We start from the raw sequence: 26,180 nt of genomic DNA, 5'->3' as shown, positions 1-26,180 counted from the left end.
ACCTGAAAGACGCATACTTTCATGTCTCCATCCTTCCTCAACATCGGAAGTTCCTGAGATTTGCTTTCAGGGGCGAAGCTTATCAGTTTCGGGTTCTTCCGTTCGGCCTAGCACTCTCCCCCCGCACTTTTACGAAATGCGTAGATGCTGCCCTGGTCCCTCTTCGGCTCCAGGGCATTTGCATATTAAACTACATAGACGACTGGCTGATCTTAGCAGTGTCCGAGAGTTTAGCGGTTCAACATCGAGATGTTGTTCTCGCACACATGAAAGCATTGGGGTTAAGGCTAAACGCCAAGAAAAGTGTGCTTTCTCCATCACAGAGGACCACTTATCTGGGCGTGGTTTGGGATTCGACCACGATGCAGGCACGTCTGTCCCCTGCTCGGATCGAGTCGATCCTTGCCGCAGTCAAGAGAGTCAAAGAAGGCCGGTCACTCACTGTCAAGCAGTTCCTACAACTGCTGGGTCTGATGGCAGCTGCGTCCAACGTGATACCTTTTGGCCTGCTGTACATGAGACCCCTTCAGTGGTGGCTCAAAACCAAGGGGTTCTCCCCGAGGGGAAACCCGCTCCGCATGATCAAGGTCACGCGCCGAGGGCTACGTACCTTAGATATGTGGAGGAAACCTTGGTTCCTAAATCAGGGCCCGGTGTTGGGAGCTCCTTGCCGCCGTGTCTCACTAGCGACGGATGCATCCCTCACCGGTTGGGGGGCGGTCATGAGTGGCCGCTCCGCCCGGGGTCTGTGGAGTGGTCGCCATCTCAGTTGGCACATCAACTGCCTCGAGATGCTGGCCGTATTTCGAGCTCTGAAGTACTTTCTTCCAGACCTGAAAGATCGCCATGTGCTAGTACGCACCGACAGCACAGCCGTGGTCTACTACATCAACCACCAGGGAGGCCTGCGTTCGCGCCCCTTATACAAGCTGGCGCACCAGATCCTTGTGTGGTCCCAGGACAAACTCCTCTCACTTCGAGCAGTTCATATTCCTGGGCATCTAAATGTGGGAGCAGACATCCTGTCGAGGCAGGGGCCGAGGCCCGGGGAATGGATGCTTCACCCAGAGGTGGTGAAGCAGATTTGGAGAATCTTTGGTTCAGCCCAAGTAGATCTCTTTGCCACGAGGGAGAATGCTCAATGTCCCCTCTGGTTCTCTCTAGTTCATCCAGCTCCTCTGGGACTGGATGCTATGACACAGACGTGGCCGAGGCTACGTCTGTACGCTTTTCCCCCGATTGCTCTGCTCCCAGGAGTTCTGGAGAGAGTGCGCCGGGACGGAGTCAGTCTACTGTTAGTAGCCCCGCACTGGCCGGGCCGAGTATGGTTCTCAGACCTGATATCTCTCCTCGACGGCTCTCCATGGGAGATTCCCGTCAGGAGGGATCTCCTCTCACGGGGGGGGGTACCATCTTGCACCCCCGCCCGGAGCTATGGAAGCTGTGGGTGTGGCCTCTGAGGGGGCACAACTCATAGCTTCTGGTCTCTCAACCGAGGTTGTTGAGACCATCCTCCAATCCAGAGCTCCCTCGACGAGGAAACTGTACGCCCTGAAGTGGAAGCTTTTCACTTCATGGTGTGGAGAACGCCAGCAAGACCCAGCTAACTGCCCAGTTGGTACAGTACTGGAGTTTCTGCAGGCCCGTCTCTCCACAGGGTTAGCCCACTCCACCCTGAAGGTCTACGTGGCGGCAATTTCGGCCTACCACGCCCCTCTTGGTGGCATGTCAGTGGGTAGGAACCCCCTGGTTACACGTTTCCTCCGCGGTGCACTGAGGCTGAGGCCTCCGACGCGACCTCATATCCCTACTTGGGATCTGGCTGTGGTGTTTGAGGCTCTCTGTAGGCCTCCATTCGAGCCTATAGAAGAGATACCTGATCGTCTTCTCACTATTAAGACAGCTTTGTTGCTCGCTCTTACTTCCCTCAAGCGGGTAGGGGACCTGCAGGCCCTTTCGGTGGCCCCTTCTCATTTAGAGTTTGCTCCTGGTATGACCAAGGCATTTCTGTACCCCAGACCGGGATACGTACCTAAGGTCCCCACTAGCACACCTCAGCCGGTCGTGCTCCAGGCTTTCTGTCCTCCTCCCTTTCGGGAGCCCGACCAACAGAAGCAAAATTGTATCTGCCCAGTACGTGCCCTGGATGCCTATGTCCACAGAGCTGCCCTGTGGCGTAAATCGGAACAACTGTTCGTCTGCTATGGCCCCCCTAAGAAGGGGAGTCCTGCTACCAAGCAAACTATTAGTAGATGGATTGTTGATGCCATTTCTACTTCTTATGAGTCTTCGGACCTTCCTTCACCTATGGGTCTTCAAGCCCATTCTACTCGTGCTACGGCTGCTTCCAAAGCACTCATGTTAGGTGTCCCAATCCAGGACATCTGTAATGCTGCGGGGTGGTCCACGCCACTTACCTTTGTCAGGTTTTATAACCTAGACACCCGAGCCACTCCTGGCTCTTCTGTCCTTGTGTCCTAGCAATTTCACTAGGCAGGGACTTCGAAGTCTGGTGGCGTGGGCATCTCGTTCCCCTAGCGTTTGCGGACGCAGCTCGAGTTCCCGAAGGGGAACGTCCCAGGTTACGTATGTAACCATGGTTCCGGCCGCTGCGTCTCGGTCCATCCTTCTGTGCTTTTTCTCGAAGCTGATGCTTCCTTCCTGGTCGGTGACGTCACCCGCCCGTGACGTCCCGCTTTCTCATTGGTCAGATTACACATGTGTTCAGAGCGTGGTTCCGCCAAGGGCGTTCCCCTAGCGTTTGCGGACGCAGCGTCTCGTTCCCTCGGGGAACCATGGTTACATACGTAACCTGGGACGATATGGCCCAAATAGTGCCAGACAAATGTGGGCCACTTTGGCAAAAATGTGGCACAATCGACAAAGGCTAATCAGGGTGTAAACCAAAGGTGGTCCACATATGTTTCAGCAAATGTGGCCCAGTTTTATTAAAACATATTTGGGCCAGTTTTGGAAAAGATATGGCACAGTCAGCACTGGCTAATGTGGCTGTGAGCCTAAAGTGGCCCGTATATGATGCCACAAATGTGGCCCAGTGTAATGTGTAAAATGTGTAAAATATTTCCCAAATAATTAATAACAATTTGGGCCACTTTTGGCAAATATATGGCACAGTCAGTATTAGCTAATCAGTGTGTAAGCCTAACTTGTCCCACATTTGACATGGCAAATATGCCCCATATATTATAAAACAGATAACAGAGAGCCGCTTCTTGTTTGCATGTGGCACTTGACACTGGCTAACTGAAATTGTAAATATGGATAATAGAATTTGGCTACTTTTAGTAGGATGCAACAGTTAGCCGATGCAGGGTGATCTGGGTATAAGCCTTAAGACTAAAGGCTACATGGGGGAGCACGGGGCACAACCTAACACTTTTTGAATTTCTCAGTTTGTGTAAACCCACATGGGGTTCAGAGTATAATTTTTTTATCCACATTAATTTCTCACTTGTCTAGTACAAATATGATGCTTTGTTTCATAATTACAGTGTATATTTTTTTCACCATTTACCTCAAAAGAAAGGAAGTGAAATGTTACAACATGCCCTGTAGTTGGGGTACATTGTAACATGTGAGGGGCACATTGTAACATGACCATATGACAGCTTAAAATGTTACTAATGAAAAAAATATGCAAGACAGACTAAAATATTTTTATTATTTATATTTATTTTTAATTTCGGAGTTTGACAATGAACACATTGCAACCATCCAAACTGATAAATAACAGATTGGATATTAAAATAGTAGCAGATTTGTCTCATTTTAAATGAATACTAAAAACTGAGATTAAAAATGTACTTTTAGCCAAATTTAGCCAGAAATGTACTTTTACTTTGGTAAAATAAATATTCAGCGATATCTTCAATAGACTTTTGAATTTTGGCGCACTTTAATCTCTATATAGTGTTGCTATGGCAACCAGTAAATACTGTAAATTTGGTTATGCCAGCATATTGCTGTGCTACATTGTGTTTAGATTTAACCTTGTTGGATTCAAGACTTGTGATGTATAACCTTTCGTCTTCTTTGTGCGCTCTTTAACATAGCGTAGCTGTGACACTTACAGACTTACTTAGGTAGAGTCTGAGTGAGAATCATTTTGGTTCAAACTTGTGAAGAACAGTTTTTAAAGTATTGGAATGTGTCTTTGAATATTTATCTGTGACATTTGAATTGCTGCTTGTGCAAAACTTGGGTCAGGATGATTTTACCAAGTAGGACATATTTCTGGAACTTATTTAGCAGGACATTTTTAAATTTCTCTTTACAGTATGTTGAGTATTGTTGATGCATAACTCGCTTAGTGTGGGACAAAAAATGTGTATTTATGGTTTATTTGGTTCATAAATGTTAAGGGCCAGTTTTAGTTTATTCGGTTGGTTTACATGCAGCAAAGCTTAGGCTTAGGCTTAGTTGAGGCCCAAATCTGGCAAACAGGAGTGATCTACCCAAATCGCATCAATTAGTATGTGGGCCAGAGCAAGGTGTTGGATCTGGGCTGGATCCGGGCCAGAATTAAAATCAGTGTTGCCCAGATTGGGCCAGTTCTGGTTTATTTTATTTATTTATTTTCATGGCCGACATGCAGCCTTCCTATGGCTTGCTGGTAGCCCAAATCTGGCAAACAGGAGTGGTCCACCCAAATGCCAACCATTCTACACAGTATGTGGCCCAGAGAAAGGTGTTGGATTTGGGCCAGAATTAAAATCAATGTTGCCCAGATTGGGCCAGTTCTTGTTTTTTATTTTTATTTATTTTCAAGGCTGACATGCAGCCCTCCTATGGCTTGCTGGTGGCCCAAATCTGGCAAACAGGAGTGGTCCACCCAAATGCCAACCATTCTACACAGTATATGGCCCAGAGAAAGGTGTTGGATCTGGGCCAGATCTGGGCCAGTTCTGCTTTGTGGTTTATTTATGGCTGACATTGGGCCCTCCTTTGGCTTGCTTGTGGCCCAAATCTGGCAAACAGCAGGAGACTGCCCAAGTGCCATCATTCCACGCGGTATGTGGGCCAGATGAAAGTGTGGGCCTGATCTGGGCCTCAGGAATTTTACCATCTGGGGTAGGTTTGGGGGTAGGTTAAAGGGTCAAAACATGTAAATTGCTTATCCATAAATGATAAAAATGCATTGACACAAATATCCTAATGATATAAGATTCATAAATATTTTAATTTTTGTGGCTAAAAAACACATATCAGTTTTTACATTTGAAACATTGAAATATGTCCAAATCAGGGGCGGTTTCTTCATTAGGGCGTCAGGGAGAGGCACCCCCACAGTGCGAAAGGGAGGGATTTTTTTGTACCACATTCAACCACACTGTTCTAGACTGTTTGTTCTGCCTGTGGATATATAGTCCAGTCAGCATCAAGTCACATTATGTGGAGTACTGCCCCTTTTTGGGTTGTTTCACTCTGATTGAGAATCGCCTAGACTGTTCTTATAGACTACCACACAATCAAAGTCCTGGGAGGGCAAGCACTAACGTGTTTTCGACATTATGCGTAACCTTTACTTGTGTAGCAATTGGTGGGAACAAACATATCTCTATTAATAAGAAATATGAAGTCAAGACTAGTCTGTATGTGCTGAATATAGTAAACCAGTAACGTTTTGATGGGTGACAATTGTAATGGAGGTGAAGATCATTTCAGTGACATACAGCAATCATTGTAACAAAGTCTGTTATTGTCAGATAAACAGACCGCGTGTGTGCGCTCTCTGACCTTTTTGCATGAGCACATTTTAGTATGATCCCTTGTCTGGCAAGTGTTTTATAAAGGACATGTGCTGGAGAAACGCATTTCTAATAGGAATTTGGTGTTTATATACATGGGCATCAACACGTACTCTGACAGAGGACTGTTCTGTGGTGATGTTAAGCCGCCTTCAGATCACTTCTGGTTCTGTTTGGTATTGCATCTCGATTTGTAGTTATTTATCTATATAAAAAATGCTCTAAACAAATGTAATTTTTTTCCCTCACAGTTTTTGCTGTTGTAGCGTATATTCAACGTATATCATAATTTACAAAACAGCTCGGTCTCCTTATTTAAATTAAGCTGCTAGAGGAAGTATCCATTCAGGTTGTAGCGGTATTTGACAGCTGAGAGACACAGCAGCTTTCCCGTGAGTGGTCGTGGTTTCGGCATTGACAGCAGAGAATACTCTGGCTGGGTGGTTAATAACACATTTTTCTGTGGTGTGACAAACTCAGATCACACATTTAATATTACTTTATACAATCTTTAATTATGAAAATTAAAAAAAAAAAATGTTTTAATTTTGAAAAATGATTGCAAAAAATATAGTTTTGTGGGAATCATCCTCAGTCTTGAGCTTGGTAAAACAATTATCTTTATTTAAAATGTTTCAAGTCTTAATACTTTTCCTTTTGTTATACTGGGATGAATCATACCGGGATATATGCTAAAATTGTTGGATGTGGTGCCCTACCTAAAAAAAATTTCCACCAGCCACCACTGGTCCAAACTGTATATTTCAGCATCAATGAAAAACACAAAAAATGTATGTTTTGTGCTTGTTACATACTAATACCTATGCATAAACACTGAGACCAGGCCGGAAAGTATAAAGATATAACTTTTTAAAAAGAGTCAGAAGATAACAGATGGAGAGGTTTCTCATTGCATGTGTTTCTCAAGGAGGGCGAAACCAGCATTTTTTTTTTTTTTTTACTTTGGGAAACATGGCGCTTCGAAGCAGGAAGACATTTTCAGATCTTCTGCTGCAACTGTGCATCCACTGTGGCACCTCTCTCACCCAGACTGAAAATAACCATTTTGAATGTCAGTGATTTGCTCTGCACTGGCACACATGTGTTTAATGTGACACAGATTGTGCACAGTGTGTTTATTTACAGGATAGGTAAACATTTAGACTAGCATATTTTATGAATTTATTCAGGATGCCTTGATTTGTTGTATGATGCCAGATTAAATCCTTATTTGTGATTCAGTTTCATTCAATTCAGTTGCATTCATCAATCTCTGTTTGATAAATGAAGCAAGGTGATGGCATTAAGCAAGTGTCACACCCCTGAACTCTTTGTATTGGTTTTTCCCTCTTGTGCCCATATATGGTTTTCCTGTTCCTCCCCTCGTTATGTCATTATTGGTTAACCTTGTATCACCTGTGTCTTAAATTCATTGTAATCACCTGTCTTTATAAGTTGGTTTCAGTTCAGTGTTTGTAGTCTGGTCTTGTCAATGTGTACGTGACTGTTTCTATCTGCCTATTGTGGATCTACCAGTTTTGGAATTGCCTGTGGATTATAATAAAGACTTTATCTTTGATCTTCGTCTTCATTCGCCCCTTTCTCACATGTTACGTGACAGCAAGTGAGTTAGTACTGTAATTAGTCCTTAAACATTATCTTAACGTATTAAACTTATTACGATCATCATTAGAAGCTCGTTCTCAGTGATATTTAAGCTCATTAATGCAAAGGAATGTGGAGGTTTAAATGGTGCATGGAAATTAGGGGATAATAATACAATCAAAGTACTAACTGAAACCGAATGAACAGAATGCTCTCCATGAACAATATCAGCAATTGAGCAATGATTCTAGCTTAAAAACCATAGGCATTTATAGACTGTCTTCCATGTTAGCCCCCTTAAAAAGTGATTAATTCTGCTTCCTGCACTCGTTAAAATCTGTGATTGTGATCGCTTTTCACATTAACAGTGACTGCAGTATTTTACTCTGAATCCCCCTATTACCAGATATTAAATAACTTTCAAGTTTGTTACATTAAGTATTATCCTTACCTACTATCTCTGTTCCCATGAAATTACAACATAAAATGCAACCAAATAAAGCCGGGCTCACACTACAGGATTTTTAAAATCCTAACCCATAATGAAATCTAGCTGCAGCGCACACATAAGGAGAATCTTTGCAGATTATCTTCCCTGAAATCTTAAACATGCACACACTACAAGATTTGAAAATTGTGGCGCATCACACACTACAAGATATTATTAAGATTATCATGACGGAGGGATCGCCAACAGATCGTCATTTTAGCAACTAATGTTTACAACTGTTAGTTAGCGTGCTAGCAGTTTTATCCACTCACCCGGTATGATGAAAACTGACGGTACGATTTCACTCCAGAGCTTTCCTTGCTCCATGCGGTTGTGGTATGTTTTCAGCATATTATACAGACAGTGTTACTACAAAAACATAAGGAGCAGTTTCCTCCATCTCCACTTTCCAATGGACCGCACAGCAGCTGTTTTGCGGTCGCACATTGGCTGTTGTGAAATTACTGATGTAATCATAGCCGTGATCATCCTGATTTAAAATCCTGAATATCAAACATGTTTGATATGATCGGGGCAGCCCCGATTTATGTGAGAGCAGATCGGAATACAAGATTCGATCTGTGAATGTCTCACATTACCACATAATCCGTGCTGAACATCGGGACCGATCGAGGTGCTCGACAAGATTTTTGCTCCGATTCTCGGGAGGGGAAAATCAGGGCAAAATCAGGCTAAAAATCCTGTAGTGTGAACCTGGCTTTAGCCTGCTGAGCAGGATTCACAACCTCCCCTGACTTAAAAATTCTAAAATTGCCTCTGGGTGATGCATACATATTTTGCCTTAATAGAACAATGTTGCGATAATAAAGTCAGTTTCATAGCAGCATGACCTTTCTGTACAACTGATGTGATATACCTAACCGATGACAAGTTGCTTCCTCCTTTTTTCTTACATTCCTATTGGCATTATGGCAGTGGGATAAGCTTTAGCAAATGGATGCTCATGGACACAAATCTGCTTTGCTTTGTACTCACACAATCTGATGGCAATATGTGGATAACAGTATCATAACAGATAACAGTACTTTATGCACGAGTTTAACCAGAGGCTTTGACATGCACAGCAGCATTGTGTTTTCCAGAACTTCCCCCCATGTGAAATGAAGAAAATGCCACACTTTCAAATGGCTTGGTTTTATCAAGTATATTTACCCTGATTTTTATATCTCTCACAGGGTGATGCTGGATCCTCTGCTGCTGGAATCAAGGTAAGACAGGACCTCAGAATTATGTTTTGTCTCTAAGTCTGTGTTTTTAATACTTGTTATCTTTCATTTGGCGAATCCAGATGAACTCTTATAAGCATACTTATTATTACAGGGTGAGCCTGGCGAGCCAGGGCGCGGAGGACAAAAGGTAAAATTGCAGAGCGTATATTGTACACCTGGAAAGAGTATACACCTGTGATAATTATTGTTTAAAACAATGTGTCTTAATGAAAGCTAATTCATTAATTGAGAACATTAACACTGTCATTAATGATGAACAAAAAAAGCATTATAGTGTAACAAAGTTTTTGCACATTATGGCTGTATGAGGCAAAGCGTTAAGCTTTAACATTTGCTTGCTGCTTATAAAAATGTGAATGTCAGGCACCAACCTGACAAAAAAAGAAAATGCTTTTTAGCAAGGACAACTTTCTAGCCCGTTTTCGGATGAACTGAGAACACACTTTATTTCCACTGGATAAAAAAACATAATATACTATACCATGGCATTATAATTTGTCTACTTTGCATTGCATTTTTATATTATGTCTTTGTTACTTCTTTTTGTCCTGCCCAGTAAAACACTGTTATAGTCTTCTCTGAATAATTCATCTGCTCCAAATTCAAACTCAAGAGAAAAGCTTCAGTTCTATTCTTACAGAAATGTTCATCACATATACAGCACTTACTAGTAGTTCTGTGAAAACTGCAGTCTGGGATCTATTTAACATCACTATCTGAGCGCTAGTCCTACTCACTTTTTACATGTGTATTTATTTCAGCAGAGCATGAACGACTAACAATGGAATTTTATCTGTAATGTATTATGTTAATACGTCTAAGGATTCTACTTCTTTTCTCATGATGTACTGATATACTTATAATACAGAGTAATATAATAATATATTTTATGGTCTAATGGGATCCATATTCTCTTTTAGCATGAGAGATAAGCAGAACCTTCAGATATAATTGTACACACCTCTATGTGCATTGTGCATGGCAATACCATTGACTTGAAAAGTAATGGAAATGATCCAACAGTAACACCATTAGATGGCCAATGTGTCTTTGCTTTAACTACAATCTTGATGGTTTTCACTTTAGTATGTGAACCAGAGCCAATCTTTTGATACTGTGGGTTTAGAGGAAACCTACTGTGGTTGATCTGGGTTTCCAGGCTCATCGCCAGTAGTGGTGGCTTGGTTTGGCTGTAATTTGTTGCACTTTTCCTACATAGGGTGAGCCAGGACTTCCAGGGCTGCCTGGACTCCCTGGGATTAAGGTAAATGTTGTGTCTAAATAAACCTAAAACCTCTGAGCCCACCCATCCCCCCCATATGCAGCAGCCAATATCATGTCTATATAGACTCCACAGCTGTTAAAGTGCAGCTATATTGTGTCCATGTATCTTTCACATTAACATGTTTGACAAAGCTTCAATTAGTTATTGTTTTGAATGGAGTGTGCTTCATATTGATTTATCTAAATGCACATTATCAGGATTCATTGGTTATGGAATCATTTATAAATGATTCTTCAGTGAATCAGACTGTTACTTTGCCCACTTTATACTAGTAAAAATACCCAGGCTTGTATTATGATGTTTCAAACAGTCTCCACAACAATCAAACAGTGCATTAACCTCTGAGTGTGTCAAATCATACAGAACACTTTTCCAGAGATTCCACCACTTTTGTGTATTGTAATGGAGCTTTGTTTTCTTGCCTTCTGAACTGAAAATTAAAAGCTGATTGCAGATGTCCGTGTTCCAAATTGGCAAAATATATTTTTGAAAAAAATGAGAAAGTGAGTGGAAAACCGCTGGATCAGTGGATTTCTACATAGTTTGAGTTTGAGAATGCTCAAATAGGCATGAGCTAATGCTTGTTGCTGTTTTGGTTTGTTTGCCTGTATTCTTCTATACACTTACAACCTGCTGGCCTTGTAAAAATCCCTCCTGTTTTATGTAACCCTGGTTTCACTTAGAGGCCAAAGGCTCTGAATGCTAACATTGTATTAATGTGATGCTCTTGCACACTGTGTTCATTCATTGAATAAGAGAGGTTAGAATGTTTGATTAATTGGCACTGAAAATATCAGTGCTAGTACAAAGATACAGTGTTTTATAATTAAATTAGCACAGGATAATAGCAACATTCCTCTTCTCATGTAATGCTTTTACATTTTATATTAATGTTAGTCATCATACTTGCCAATCTAGAAAATTATTACCAATATAATAAGTATATTACTGATATTGTAGGACATAAATGCTATGGAACATTGTTTGCCTACAGTACTCACCTTTTTAATTTAGATTGTGATACTTGAGTCCTAGTAACTGACAGACAGTTCCATGCGTTGCTTCTGTATGCAGGGTGAACCTGGTTTCTTTGGGCCTCAAGGTGAGCCTGGGCTTCCAGGCCTGCCAGGAAGTAAGGTGGGTTTATAACACAGCCAATGCTGATATATATTATAGTTTAATGTTGTTGTCATGGTTTGTGGTTTCATTCAGATGTGTCACTGATAGCTCTGTTAAGGACTGTAAGGTTAACAAACAACAAACGACTAAAAAAGTTAGTTTAGTTTGTGTGGGAGCACTATTATAACTATTGAGAGAAAAGCTTCATTTAAACTATTTTTACCAGTCTTTTTTGATTAATTAGATTATTAAACCAATGTACATATTAAGTTAGTATTTGGTTAAATATATAAGATTTATGTATGAGACAGTGCAATGAGGCACCTATGAAGAAACTCTAATCAATGCATTTCAAGATACGTCATGTGCTGTCATACTGCCCTCTACAGGGCATTTCGAAGAAATTGGTACACATAAAGAAAAGAGTAGCCTAATTCAGTGATTCTCAGCTTGTTTGTCTTTATTGACCCCCTTTGTCCAAGACAATATTTGAAGACCCTTCCATCTAAGCTAACATGTACTTCTGGTACTTCTATTGTAATAAAAATAAACAAAATGATGATGTCAGTTTAACACTCTACATATTTATTTATTTATTTATTTATTTTTTTTTTTTTTTTTTTTTTAACATGTTAAATACAGTTGTTAATGTAACTAAATGTAAATCAATTTAACACTTATTGGGGACCCCCTGGAAGTTTACAGGGATCCCCTAGTGTACCTTGTAATCTGGTTTTAACTGGTTAGCTCTAAAACCAGCAGAACAGACTAGCTTGATCAGACCAGGAGTCTTTGAGATCAGTTTGAGCATGTTGGGCTTTTTATGATACAATAGGTTGTGAAAAATAATGTCTGAACACCAAAAAAATTTGTAGGGAGAGAGAGGAGAACCAGGACCGCCTGGCAAGGGTGAACGTGGTGAGACAGGTCCAGCAGGACACAAGGTAAGATGAGCAGTAAAAAGGTGCAGTGGTCATCTAAGGATGGGAAAAGTCATTAATGTAGTGAAAAGTCCCAGTGTCACAAAAAGCAGACAAAGGCCAAACTGTTGTAAAGCTAGGTCTATGTATACACTATTCATAAAAATTAAAGGAACACTTAAATCAAACATTGAATGTCAGTGACTGAAACATGAAAATTAAAAATCTTCACTTAAATATAGTAAAAAATTTAAAAAATAAATAAGTAAAATTTAAAAGTTCATATGGTCACAGAAAAACTCCTGTCAGAACAATTAGAGGATATCCAATCCAGGAGCTGACCCTGAAATGCCCACTAGAGAATACAGTCTATTAATCAAAGTGCAGTGATCAACAGTAAGAAAGAACATTCACCTGTATCAGCAGCCATCAAAATGTCATTTGAGATCCTAAGGCCACAAGGACTGGAATTGAAAACTGCTGCACTAGAAGATTGCACAAAGGAGCAGTTACCAGTCCTGCTCCTATGGCCCTGTCTGGCTCTTCTCATGTAACAGCCCATCTCCCACGATCTCCACTATGCTCTTAAAGGGGTTCTATTTTGCTTATTTACAAAGTCTTGATTTTATTTTGAGGGTGTACTGTAACAAGCTCTTGTGCTTGGTGGTTGGAAAAATGCATTATATTTTACATAATTTACGTTATTACAATACCTTTGTCCTCTGTCTCCTCTGAGCCTGGCACAAATGGCTCCAAGGTCTCCAAGCAGCGAAACATGAATTTGCAGTTATCATTTCATGTTAATTTGTTGAATTGTGCAGTAAAATTATCTTCTATATGTTGTATTATAATGTATCGTATTGACAAGTCACCAACTAAATATTTACCATCTTAAATTCTGCATAACTGGATGTTTTTAAATAAACACTGACAAAAACTATATACGTTTTTCAGCTGGACGATATGACTATATATATAACATTAATTTAAGTGGGTTTAGACCAACCTATTTTGTATTTACAAAATGAGTTCACAGGCAAATTTTGCTTTATTTATTTTCCCTGACATCAAAATCAGACACATATAAGTGTTATAAAACACGATTCCTGGCTGCATCAATATCCATTGACCACTGGATGTTTGTTAAGTTGCTAGGAACATTATATCAAGTTCAGCAACTTTTAGTTTAAACTGATTATCGTTTGTTTTACTTGCATTTTCTTTCTTACATTTCTTATATTTGCATATCTTTCCTATTAAATCCATTCACGCTAAAAGCTCGTTTGCCACTCAGTCCAGCTGAGGAGGCGTGTCCCGGCGGGAAAGTGACGTCAGTGCATACCCTCTATAGTTAAGGATATATTAAGGCAGTTGTTCTCAGTTGCAGCCCCTGCTCTGCACATTTTGCATGTCTCCCTTATTTAACACACCTAAATAAGATCATCGGCTGGTAAGTTCAGTTCATGGATCCTAATGAGAAATGCAAAATGTGCAGAGCAGGGGTCCCCTAGGACCAGGATTGAGAACCACTGTATTAAGGTACAGTATAGTTGACACTACAGTAGTGTTGGGTCCTATCGTCAGCCTCCGAGATCACCGATACATGTTATTATCTATTAGCAGGACTACTAATTTATTTAATTATTTACATACTTTCATTGCCCGAAACCAGCTCCAGCAGAAGGCTTAATAATTCAAAAAGCAGCTACAGAAAAAAACAAAGAACATTAATAATATCAAAGTACATCATCACTGATTAGCCTAGTCTAGTGCAAGTTTATGCATCTTAAAAAACACTTGTGTTAGTGAAGCTATGTAAACTGTATGATAAATAAATCTTTTATCGCACACTGCACACATCTGTGGCGCGTTACGGCTCTGGCGCGGGCACTGGAGCAAAACGCAGCCACTCTAGTCAATGCTTGTGTTTATGCCAGCCGCGTCGCAGAAGCGGCTCTCTACTCTGTATCGCTAAAGTTAGGCTAATCCTCCACCTCGTCCCTACCCACCCCCCAACCATTCGAATTTTCGTAGGCGGGATGTATTTTAATGATATTCTAATGAGCTTTGTGACATCACAACACCTGAAAAACATTGCTGTAGTCCAAATGAGCCATTCCTTGTAGTTCTAGAAAAGGGATTTTATGAAGACAAAATATCTCCCTTTGGAGTGAACTTTGTACTTTTTTATGCCCAAACATACACACCACACACTGACTAAATTTCAAAAAGTGAAAAAGCATAATAGCACCCCTTTAAAGCTGTGCAAGAAGACCCACTTACCCTGGCGACGACATTGATTGGGTTGCAGATACTGGCTCATGCTACAAGGAGTGACAAGGGCCCTAATCAGGGAGGATAAGGAGAAAGCAATTTTCATCACCTGCAAAACCACTCCCTTTTTGGGGGGTTGTCTTGCTTTTGTCTCTCCAGTATACCTGTTGTTACTTTAATTTGATTTTCAGTTTCACTATCAACTGATTCTTAAAGTTTAAGTGACTTAGTGTTCTACTGAGATGATTGTTTCCTTCCTTTTTTTTTTTTTTTTTTTTTGAGCAGTGTTTATCTTTTGAACGTCACTTTACAAGTCACTTGAAAATTAGCAAAAGCACAAATAAGTCTACATGCCACCAGCACGTGTGATATGTGATATATGAAATGATATATGATATAATTCCCCATGACCCTACAGAGCATAAGCAGTTTGGAAAATGGCTGGATGGATATGATTTAACAACAATACTACAATTTGCTGTGGGTCATTTCTGCAGATGTTTTTACCCAGTCTAAATAAACAAAGGACACATGACACATAATGAATCTCCAGGCCTCAAATAAAAAACATTATTTGACAGACTGTCATCCAAAGTTCAAATAAACAATCTCTTGTTAGTACCTCAAGAAAACTAAGGCTTAAAATGTTACATGGTGTAAACCATATGACCTCCTCTGTAATTCTAAAGGGAGGCTTTGAGAAACAAGTTATTGCTCAATCAGTAACATGGACCATAATTATTCTGACCACACACAGAATAGTAGATATGTTATCATGTTGCCTCCAAATGTGTGCGTTAACTGTTTTCAAATAATTGTAAGGGAGAGCAGGGGGAACCAGGAGCACCAGGCCTGAAAGGTTCAAAGGTCAGTCTTGATTCTTTAGTAAGCCATGCATTAGAAAGTTAAAAACAATTAAAATGTAAAGCTAAAATATTAATACAACATTTGTTACGTATTAATATAACAAACAGCCAATATTATACTTTCTTAAAATCCTTAAATATAATCTTGGTCCATTGCAGGGGGATGCAGGAGACAAAGGTGATGTAGGCCCAACAGGATCACAAGTGAGTAAAATCTAAAATGATTTTTGGAAAGCTCTGGCCAGCAAATGTAACACTGGTCTGTACATTAGCTTTATTCCTTTCACTGCAATGTGGTTTAAAACCTTTTTTTCCTTCCAAATATGCACGAAAATTACAAATTTTTGAGAAATGGGACAAACAGTGCAATATTAAAAAAATAATAATTTTTCACTCAGACAAATTAAAATACATTTTTGTATATTACATGTACTATGCTGCTTAGTTAAGCTTTGATTCAACCTTTTCTTTTTTTTATCAAAATGTGCTCTTTACCATGCCATCACTTATCTTGCAATCAAGCAATCAAGATTCAAAATGTTAGCAGACAGATTATATTGTCACATGTGACCAACAGTTCCACAACAAATATAAAATATCATAATTAATATTATCAAAATATTCATCTGACAGAGATGATATAGACCTGACACAGTTGTCATTTAAAGGGTTACTCCACCCCAAAATGAAAATTTTGTCATTAATTACTTACCCCCATGTTGTTCCAAACCCATAAAAGCTTCGTTTGTCTTCGGTACACAATTTTTTGGATGAAAACCAAGAGGTTTGTGACTGTCCCATTGACTGCCAAGTAAATACCACTGTCAGACCCAGAAAAGTATGAAAGGCATCGTCAAAATAGTCCATCTGCCATAAGTGGTTCAATTTGAATTTATGAAGTAACAAGAAAACTTTTTGTACACAAAGAAAATAAAAATAACGACTTTATTCAACAATTCGTCTCATCTGTGTCACCGAAGCGGGATTTTCAAGAATATCCACTGGATGCGAACTGCCTACCCTTTTCTTTGTCAGCCGCACCACACGGATTCGCTGTTTTCATTCAAATCAAAGCGTAAGGAACATAGAAGACATATCCGTGTGGCACAGCTGACACTGAACAGCATACGCAGTTTGCATCCAACGGATATTCTCCAAAATGGTGCTATGGTGACACAGATGAGACGAATTGTTGAATAAAGTCGTTACTTTTATTTTCTTTGCTATTTTTATTTACTATCAGATAAACTGAATCAATCAACTACTGTATTAAAACAAACACAAACAGTATGTTATTATTTATAAAGTTTTTTTTTCAAGATTCACATTTAAGCACTTTGATATATCATTGGAACACAAATGACCCATTTTCTTTCATGTCAGAACAGTATGTCTGCTGTGCATTAACTAACCACTATTCACTAACAAGAAACTAACAAATCAGTAAGTAATAGCACTCAGTTGAAAGTGGTAGTTCACTGTTAGCTAATCAGCAAGTACAATTTTTTTCATATCTCCTACTAAGAACTGCTACAAGTTCATAATTAATGTGAATAATGCAAAATGTATTATTAATTTTAAGTAAAAATCATGGTAACCAACTAGTAATGACTCAAGTATTACCAAATCCATCAGAAAGAATTATTAATTATTTGGATCAGTATTCTAAAGTGAAGATCATAATAATTCCCTAGTTATGACTAAAGTCATTGTAAACTTTTGAGGTTTTTGTAAAGTTCTGGATGGTAACACGTCCAATGGATTTGGTAACATTTGAGTCATTACTAGTGGGTTTCCCTGATCTTCACTTCAGAATACTGATCCAAATAATTAGAAATTCCTTTAGAAGGATGCAGTAACACTGGAGTCATGACTATCCAAAACATTACATATACCTCAAAAGCTTACAGTGATTTTAGTCATTACTAGAGAGTTGTTATTCACTTTAGAATACTGATCCAAATAATTAGTAATTTCTTCTGATGGATTTGGTCATACTTGAGTCATTACTAGTAATCATTACCATGATTTTCACTTTAAAAATGAATTTTACATTTGCACCATTCACATTAATTATGAACCAGTTTGTAGGAGTTCTCCGGGAGATATGAAAAAAATAGTAGTTACTGATTAGCTAATAGTGAACTACCACTTTCAGCTAAGTTCTATTACTTGCTGATTTGTTAAACAGAGTTGCTTGTTAGTTAATAGTAGTTACTATGTTAATAGTGCATTAGTCATTTGTTCCTGTACAGGTGCATCTAAAAAAAAATTAGAATATCGTGAAAAAAAGTTCATTTTTTGTTTGTGACAGTTTTTTTTGTTTGTTTGTTTTTTATTTTAAACTTACAGCTCATGAAAGTCAAAAATCCAGTATCTCAAAATATTAGAATATTTCCTAAGATCAATCAAAAACTTTTCAAAACAGAAAAGTTCAAGTTCTTTAAAGTATGTTAATTTATGCACTGAATACTTGGTTGGCAGAACAAATGACAGCAAATGACTTGCTTCTAGCACAAATTACAGCATCAGTGAGGTGTGTCATGGAAGCGAAAATCTGAAAACAGGACTTTGGACCACTGAGCAACAGTCAAGTTCATTGTCTCCTTAGCCCAGGTAAGGTGCTTCTGACGTTGTTTCTGTTTCAGAAGTGGCTTGAGGCTTTTCCTGAAGACGTCTGAGCGTGGTGACTCTTGAAGAGCTGACTCCGGCTTCAGTCCACTCCTTGTGAAGCTTTCCCAAGTGTTTGAATCGGCTTTGCTTGACAGTATTCTCAAGTTTGCGGTCATCCCTGTTGCTTGTGCACCTTTTCCTACCCAATTTCTTCTTTCCAGTTAACTTTGCATTTAATATGCTTTGATACAGCACTCTGTAAACAGCCACCCCTTTCAGTAACCTTTCAGTGACCTTCTGTGACTTACCCTCTTTGTGGAGGGCGTCAATGATTGTCTTCTGGACCATTGCCAAGTCAGCAGTCTTCCCCATTAGTGTGGTTTCATAGAACAAGAGATACCAAAAATTTATACTGTAGGGATGGACATTTAATTCTAATTTTCTAATGTTTTGAGATACTGGATTTTTGACTTTCATGAGCCGTAGGCTCTAATCATCAAAATTAAAACAAAAAAACTTTTGAGATGTTTCACTTTACATGTAATGAATCTAGAATATATGAACGTTTTAGTTTTTGAAACAAGTTACAAGCAAAAAATGAACTTTTACACTATATTCAAATTTTTTGAGATGCACCTGTATAGCTATTCATTAACGACGGAACTGTATTCTAAAGTGTTACCAGAAAAGCATGCAGTGTGATGGAATGAATGAGTTAAACATCGCTTACACTTTTAAAAAGGGGGAGGAGACCAAAATAAACTCTGGGTGTACAAAGAAAACCTGCTCCCGACCAGGTTAGGTTCACAGAGTAAGTTACCATGGAAACTGACTCTGAGTTTAAGTTACCTCTCTTTTAGAAACAGGCTTGACTTACCCTGCTTTCTCGGGTTTGACAAACCTCTCATTCTGAAATGGGAACCCCAGAGCTTCCCCAATTTCAAGTTTAACATACTCAGAGTTTTCACTTAACCTTCTTTCTGAAACATGCCTCAGGACCTTAATATTCACATTTAAACATCTTAACAACTGATCTAAAAATTACCAGAACACATATTATCAGAATACAAACAAACTGTACACCGAAAAAAAAATCTGCTGGATTAACATAAAAACGTAAACGTAAAAGATATGTACATCTGTTGCATGTATTTTTATTATGTTCTCTCACCATAATTTATCTTAGTTTATGCTACCTAAGTTATGTTTCTCAAATGAACATGATTTTTTTTATGTTGTTTTTATGCGTTTTTATGCCACGTTGCCTTGTTGATTTAACATGATTTTTGTTTAAATGAAAGCTTTATCCACTATATGCAGTGGTGTTTCAATAAATTAAATAAAACTATGATAAAATGTGTGATAAATTCAGATAAAATTACTAACAGAATAAAAACACTTTGGTAAACTATAAGTATTACATTTGTAAATAAATAATAGCTTTTTTAACAACCTTAATATTGTAGATTTTTAAGCAAGGCAATAAGCAAAAACATTGTATTTTAATGTATTTTTTCAATAATACATACAGATTACAAATATTGTAAGGATGGTGCTGAGGCTGAATCAGAATCCATTTGCAGAAGTTTATTTAAGGGGGGTTCCAGCAAACAGTAACGTAAAGATAGGCAAAGGGGTCAAAACCAGAGTAACAGTCCGATCCGTCACCGTACAAAGGGGTTATCCGAAAGACGAGGGTGAGTAGGCAGGCAGAGGATCCAAACACAATAAACAGTCCAATCAGGCAGTCAAAACACGAGGGAGAATCTAAATAAACAGTAGTCCGGAAAACAGGCAGAAACTAATACACAAAAGGCAGATCAAATATAACAAGAGAACGCTCAGTAAGACAGAATAACTGGCAATACTTCGCAAGGCCATGTGCTCAGTCTCTGGTTAAAAAAGCCAGCAAACAGGAAGTGAGTGGAGAAGCAGAGGGAGAGGAACTCAGTCAGTACTCAGGTGAGGGCTCCCTCTGCTGGCTTGGCATTACAAATATATAGAAGCATGTTACAGACATAGCTCATTTGTTTAAAATGCATCTGTTAAAATATAATATAACCCCATATAAGAGCAAAATCCAAAACTAAAAATCTTACACTTCTTTGCCCCCACAAAAACTTGCTTAATAGAAAATTCTGGTATCATTTACTCACCCTCAAGTTGGTCCAAATCTGTATAAATTTCTTTGTTCTGCACAAAGGAAGGTATTTTGAAGGATGTTTGAGGCCAGACAACTTTGGGGCAGCACTGATTTCCATAGTAGGAAAAAATACTATGGAAGTCAATGGTGCCCTAAAACTGTTCGGTTATAAGGATTCTTCAAAATACCTTCCTTTGTGTTCAGCAGAACAAAGAAATTCATACAGGTTTTGAACAACTTGAGGGTGAGTAAATGATACCAGAATTTTCATTTTTTGGTGAATGATCCCTCTCAGTTAGATGGGCAGTTGAATTTTGCAGTAGCTAATGCCAAGTTATCCAAATCACTGTAAGATCTTCTGGCCCTCATTGACGATCCTGATATCCCCTGGTCTATCATGGGCATTGTCTCCTCAATGCATCTTGGGATGAGGGCTTCATCTGCAGCCTGGAAAATACACAGTTAAAAATGAGATTCAGTACTACTTTGGAAATATCAAACTTAATTTCAATAATTTAGTAACATCTGAATCCTAAGAAACTTGAATATGATAAGACTGATTACAGATAACTGTTAGACCTCAGTTCTAGGATTGTGAATGGTAGGCCAAGGAATACAATAGTGTCTTCCTAAAACAAACTGTAAAATTATATAGCACACTTTGAATACGTACATGGATAATGGCTGAAATGTCCAAAGTGTGGATGTTTTTGATGTTTCGGTAACTCCAATCCAACTGCAAGTGCTACTGTGCGCCCTTAATACATTGACACATCCAATGGACAGGGAGAAAGTAAAATAATAGATTAATATTAACATTTGCAATATTGTCAGACAAAGAGATTTTAAAAGTAGCAAAAATATGAGTTTCATACATACCATTAATGTAAAGGCTTTGAACTGACAATAACTGACAATAAAGTCAATAACTCAATATATATATATATATATATATATATTTTAGTGGACACACAGTTACAGCTGTTAGACATGTTTTGTCCCATGTCTCAAAAATCAGTGAAATATGCATGCTATTATTCACAAATCCAGGGTGTAATGTAGTGAAATAGCTGGTATAAACAGCAGTGGGTAGTAACAAGCTACACTGATGTCAGTTACTCTGTTACATTTACTTGACTAAATTTTGACACTGTCTCTTTTTCCTGGAGCATGAGCAATGCCCTATTTGTGAATGAATCACTCTTTTGAGTTGGTTTCGTTCAAAAATCTAAATTGTTTTGCAAATCAGTTTGAATTATTTGTCTAGATCCCTGCACACAATAAATTGTCTGAAGCGGTTTGTCACTCTGAGTCATAACAAGCAATTTAAGAACGTAAGGAGGATTGGATGACTTGGCCATGAACCTACAGTCAATTGAAAGCAAATCTGCAAATGCATTCAATCGTTTGGCAGTGAAATATATACACACACTGTACAGTTTTTGGATCCTTTACCCATCTCTGTAAATAAACTTCAAAATAAGAAATATTGTCCCAAGACAGTTAATTGTCCCAAGTCCCTCTTTTTTCAGTATAAACATGCTGTATATATATAAAATATATATATATATTTTACCACCAATTGAAAGTATCATTTTTGTTCAGGGGCCACCTGGGGAGAAAGGTGACCAGGGTACAACTGAAATCATAGACTACAATGGAAACATCCAAGAGGCTCTTCAGGTCAGTGGAGTCATATCATATCTATGATCTTTTTTTGGAAATAATATTTTTAACCTGTAATGAGTTGCACAGATTAAGACAGCTTTCATATCACAAGCCAAAGTGCTTAATTCCTAACATCTGGTAAGTAATTGAAAATAATTATGACTGAAAATAAGGATTGACATAAATTGCATGAACTTCAGTCTGACCGTTAACACTGAATTAACTTCAAAATAATTAAAATACACACCCAATAATTCAAAATGCATAAAATTCAAAAGTAGTGTTTTATGTGGTGCTTCAAAAGTAATAGGCACAGACAGAAAGTATTACACACAGGTTGGTCTGATGCATAACTGTAATCTTATCTTTTACCTTCCCTCATTCCTGACTGTCTACAGAAGATAACTACTATTACAGTTACGGTAATTCACCTCTGTTTTGTCTGTGTTATATGTGCTGTATTTTTGCTCAGCATGAATTCAACACTTTCATTAACATGAGTCTCCCCCAATTCTGCTAATTCTCTTACAGGTGCCTTATCAGTGAAACACTGTGTGTTGCTGTGCCAATATTTGTTGACATTTGTTTTATCTTATTTAAGATAAAGACTTAATTTAACAAGGATCAAAGTGTGTGTAAATGTTGTTCAGTCTGCCTAGGCTCTTGTTTTGTATGTAACAAAAAATGTGTGAGAAATGTGTCCCTTGTGTGCTGTAAGTGTATTTTGCCGTTCATTACGTTCATCTGTATATGTATGTATTTATATGTGTGTGTGTGTGTGTGTGTGTATAATATATATATATATATATATATACACACACACACAAACATATACATAACACAAAAAACGTAAATCAATTATTTGGCGCATGTAACTTCTCATTTGAATTCTTCTTATGTTCTTCTTTTATTTATTTTTGTGATTTAGGGTCCCCCTGGGCCTCCTGGACCAGTTGGACCAAAGGGGATGAAGGTATTAACATAATATATTAACAATGTGGCCAGTGGTGGACTAGGGCTAAAAAATGGCCCTGGACTTTCTAGCACAGAGTGGCTTACCACACCTGGTCCACAACACACCACACTATAAACCCACCAGCTCATTATGCACAGAGAAATTCTTAACACCACTTACTAACATAAAAATACAACACAATAAAGAAATAAAATGCTATCATTAAAGGAGAACTCCACTTCCAAAACAAAGATTCACATATAATGTACTCACCCCATTGTCATCCAAGATGTTCATGTCTTTCTTTCTTCAGTCGTAAAGAAATTATGTTTTTTGAGGATGATTTTGAAATGACTTTTAAAGTTGAGGGAGAAAATACGATTGGAGTTTTTCGACATACCCTAACTGTCTTGAGCCAGTAAACACAGAGTTCAATGAGAGCAATGCAAGACAAGCGTTTGAGAATAAAATGTATTTCAATTGTATTTTTTTATGAAAATAACCTAAGTTCAAAATCAGGGCACCATATCAGTCCATTATATGAAAAAAAATGCTGAAAGTGAGTACATTATATGTGAATCTTTGTTCTCGTTTAACATTAATGAATGACTGGCATACTTTTTTTAGAATTTGTCTTTCCTGGTGTACATGACAAATAGTCATATAATCTTTTTTAGAGAGACAGTTTAATATCACTAAAGTTAAATACCTACCATAATATCAGTCCATATGACACATTGCTCTGCTCTGCTCTAGAACACTTGGAATGTAGTGCAGAATGTGGACTGTTTTTATGGTGCTTTTCTATTGGTCCTTTAGAAATCATTCTGATTTGCTGTTCAAGAAACATTTCTGATTATTATCAGTGTTGAAAGCATTTGTGCTGGTTCATATTCATATGGAAAATGTGATACATTACCATTCAGTCTAGGCTAGGGTAATATTAAAAATATATACAAATTAATACTTTTTAACAAGGTTGCATTAAATTGATTTAAGTGTCAGTAAAGATACTAATACTTATTACAAATTATTTATATTTCAAATAAATACTGTTCTTTAACTTTGTATTCATTAAATAATCCTGAAAAAGTAAAAGTATCACAGTTTCCACAAAAATATTAAACACTAAGTATTTATAATAATAAGAACCATTAGTAATAATTGATCACAAATAATAACTGATAATAATTAAGCAGCAAAACAGCATATTAGAATAATTTCTGAAGAGAAATTTCATGTGACACTGAAGACTGAAGTAATGATGCTTTAATCACAGAAATGAATTATTTTAAAATAGCTTTAACAGTATGTATAATATACATGGATGTTTGAGGCCAGACAAAGTATAATAAGTAAGTAATAATAAGTAAGTATAATATTTCATATTATTATTTTTACTGTATTTATGGTCATATAAATTCATCCTTCTTTTAAAAAATAAATAAAAAGTCTTAATTATTTCAAACATTTGACCAACAGATTGTATATTAAATAAATCATGTGAATGAGAAAAGTATATTTTTATTATAGCCTAATATATGTCACTTTCCTAATTACAGTATTTGAAAGTAAAAGTATTCAGATTTACAATGTTCTATAGTAAACTTGAGAATGATGTTTTAGGCTTATGTGATTTTTAAACATCTTCTGATGGTGTGTTTAAGTCATGTCAGATAGATCGTATTTACGAGTTAAATGCACATGAACACCACCACAAAGTCGTTATTATGAGTGGGAAACTCAAAATTTTCTTTAAGCCCTGCGTTTCCGAGTTGGGAGCGTGTCAGTGAAAAATCGTGTCGGATGCAATGGACGTATCCAGAGACAATAGATATGCAGCGTCTTTACTGACCGTAAATCTGTTGAAATTAATAAAATGATTTTTTTTTTTGTAATGTACAATAAAACTATATAAGTTATATATACAGAATATTATATTATTGTAGAATTACCTTAGAATATATAATAATGCAGTTTACATCACCTTCATAAATTGAATAAAAACAGAAAAAAAGCAAAAACACAATGATGCACATTCTTTATTCATCATTTTGTAGATGCAGAGTTTAAAAAATCATTGAAATTTATGTAGAAAAGGTAAAAAGCCATCTTGTTCCGACTAAAGTGACTTGAACGCACCTGACGTTGTTATGATGACTTGTCAAGTCGTAAGTATCAACGTCCCAGGAGGACTTGAACGCAGCATTAGACACGTGAAAATTACAGAAGAAAGCCTGGATAGAGATTTACAAACATTCACTTTTATCTTGTGATGAATAACGTAAATGGCATTAAGAACATTTGAACAGGCCAGTAGTAGTTTGCATCTCTGAAAATGTATGTCTGTCGTTTAACATTTGTTTCATATCGTAAACAGTTAGCACATATTGCTGAATTGTTTCGGCATGTTTAGCTGCTTACATTGCCTCAGCTCGCATTCAAGTGGTGCGGCAGCTTAGCTCAGTGAATGGTAAATCCCGTGGGCCACATGGACAATTCGTCTGGGCCAATGGAGGAATATGGGCTATGTACATTTACTATGATTCATTATATATTCACGCAATGGGCCAGCCCACATTGTACGGCGGCCCAGCATGAAAACTCCCGGTGCTCCAGATGACAAGTCTGCCACAAATCGTGCAAGTGAAAAAAAAAAAAAAGTCATAAAAATCTTACTGGCCCTTCTGGCATTTGCCAATGGCCACTCCACCCATGAATGTGGTCATTATGGGGAATTACATGTTACATTACATCTTACTTGAGAGTCTAGCGTTTTATGTAAAGTCAAGAATCACAGTGTGACTGCAGTTCATTTCACCCTGTAAAGTATTTTTGGTTTTGACAGGGTGAGCAGGGTGTTCCCGGACTTCCTGGGCTTGATGGTGAAAGGGTAAGGGCTAAAACACTGACCAAAATTATAAACGCAGCACTTTTGTTTTTGCCCCCATTTTTCATGAGCTGATCTCAAAGATCTAAGACTTTTTCTTTGTACACACAAGGCCTATTTCTCTCAAATATTGTTCATAAATCTGTCTAAATCTGTGTTCACAAGTTCACCCTTACATCTAATCTGGTTGAGCAAATAGTAAGCATATTTTGCCGTGCTGTCCTGGGGGAGGGCTCCGAGCCCGGAATATGGCCCGAACCCAGAGAACTCCTGGGACAGCAGCCAGATTTGTTAGTTGCCCCCCAAAATATGCATGTGAGCCCTACATGATGCA

General features: G+C 38.0%; 1 protein-coding gene across 1 annotated transcript in view; it reads left to right on the top strand.

Annotated features, from left to right (window-relative positions):
• The window catches only part of LOC127168853 (collagen alpha-1(XXV) chain), a 140,506-nt gene that overhangs the window by 92,307 nt on the left and 22,019 nt on the right, over window positions 1-26,180 (top strand). The window contains exons 11-21 of the mRNA XM_051115948.1: window positions 9,060-9,092; window positions 9,205-9,240; window positions 10,333-10,377; window positions 11,473-11,535; window positions 12,393-12,461; window positions 15,534-15,578; window positions 15,737-15,781; window positions 21,939-22,016; window positions 22,400-22,423; window positions 22,930-22,974; window positions 25,805-25,849. Of these exons, the coding sequence (XP_050971905.1) occupies window positions 9,060-9,092; window positions 9,205-9,240; window positions 10,333-10,377; window positions 11,473-11,535; window positions 12,393-12,461; window positions 15,534-15,578; window positions 15,737-15,781; window positions 21,939-22,016; window positions 22,400-22,423; window positions 22,930-22,974; window positions 25,805-25,849 (528 nt within the window). The remainder of the gene's footprint in view (window positions 1-9,059; window positions 9,093-9,204; window positions 9,241-10,332; window positions 10,378-11,472; window positions 11,536-12,392; window positions 12,462-15,533; window positions 15,579-15,736; window positions 15,782-21,938; window positions 22,017-22,399; window positions 22,424-22,929; window positions 22,975-25,804; window positions 25,850-26,180) is intronic.

Source organism: Labeo rohita, chromosome 7 (assembly GCF_022985175.1).
Source record: "Labeo rohita strain BAU-BD-2019 chromosome 7, IGBB_LRoh.1.0, whole genome shotgun sequence".
NCBI lineage: Eukaryota > Metazoa > Chordata > Actinopteri > Cypriniformes > Cyprinidae > Labeo > Labeo rohita.
This window is presented reverse-complemented; position numbering and strand designations above follow the sequence as displayed.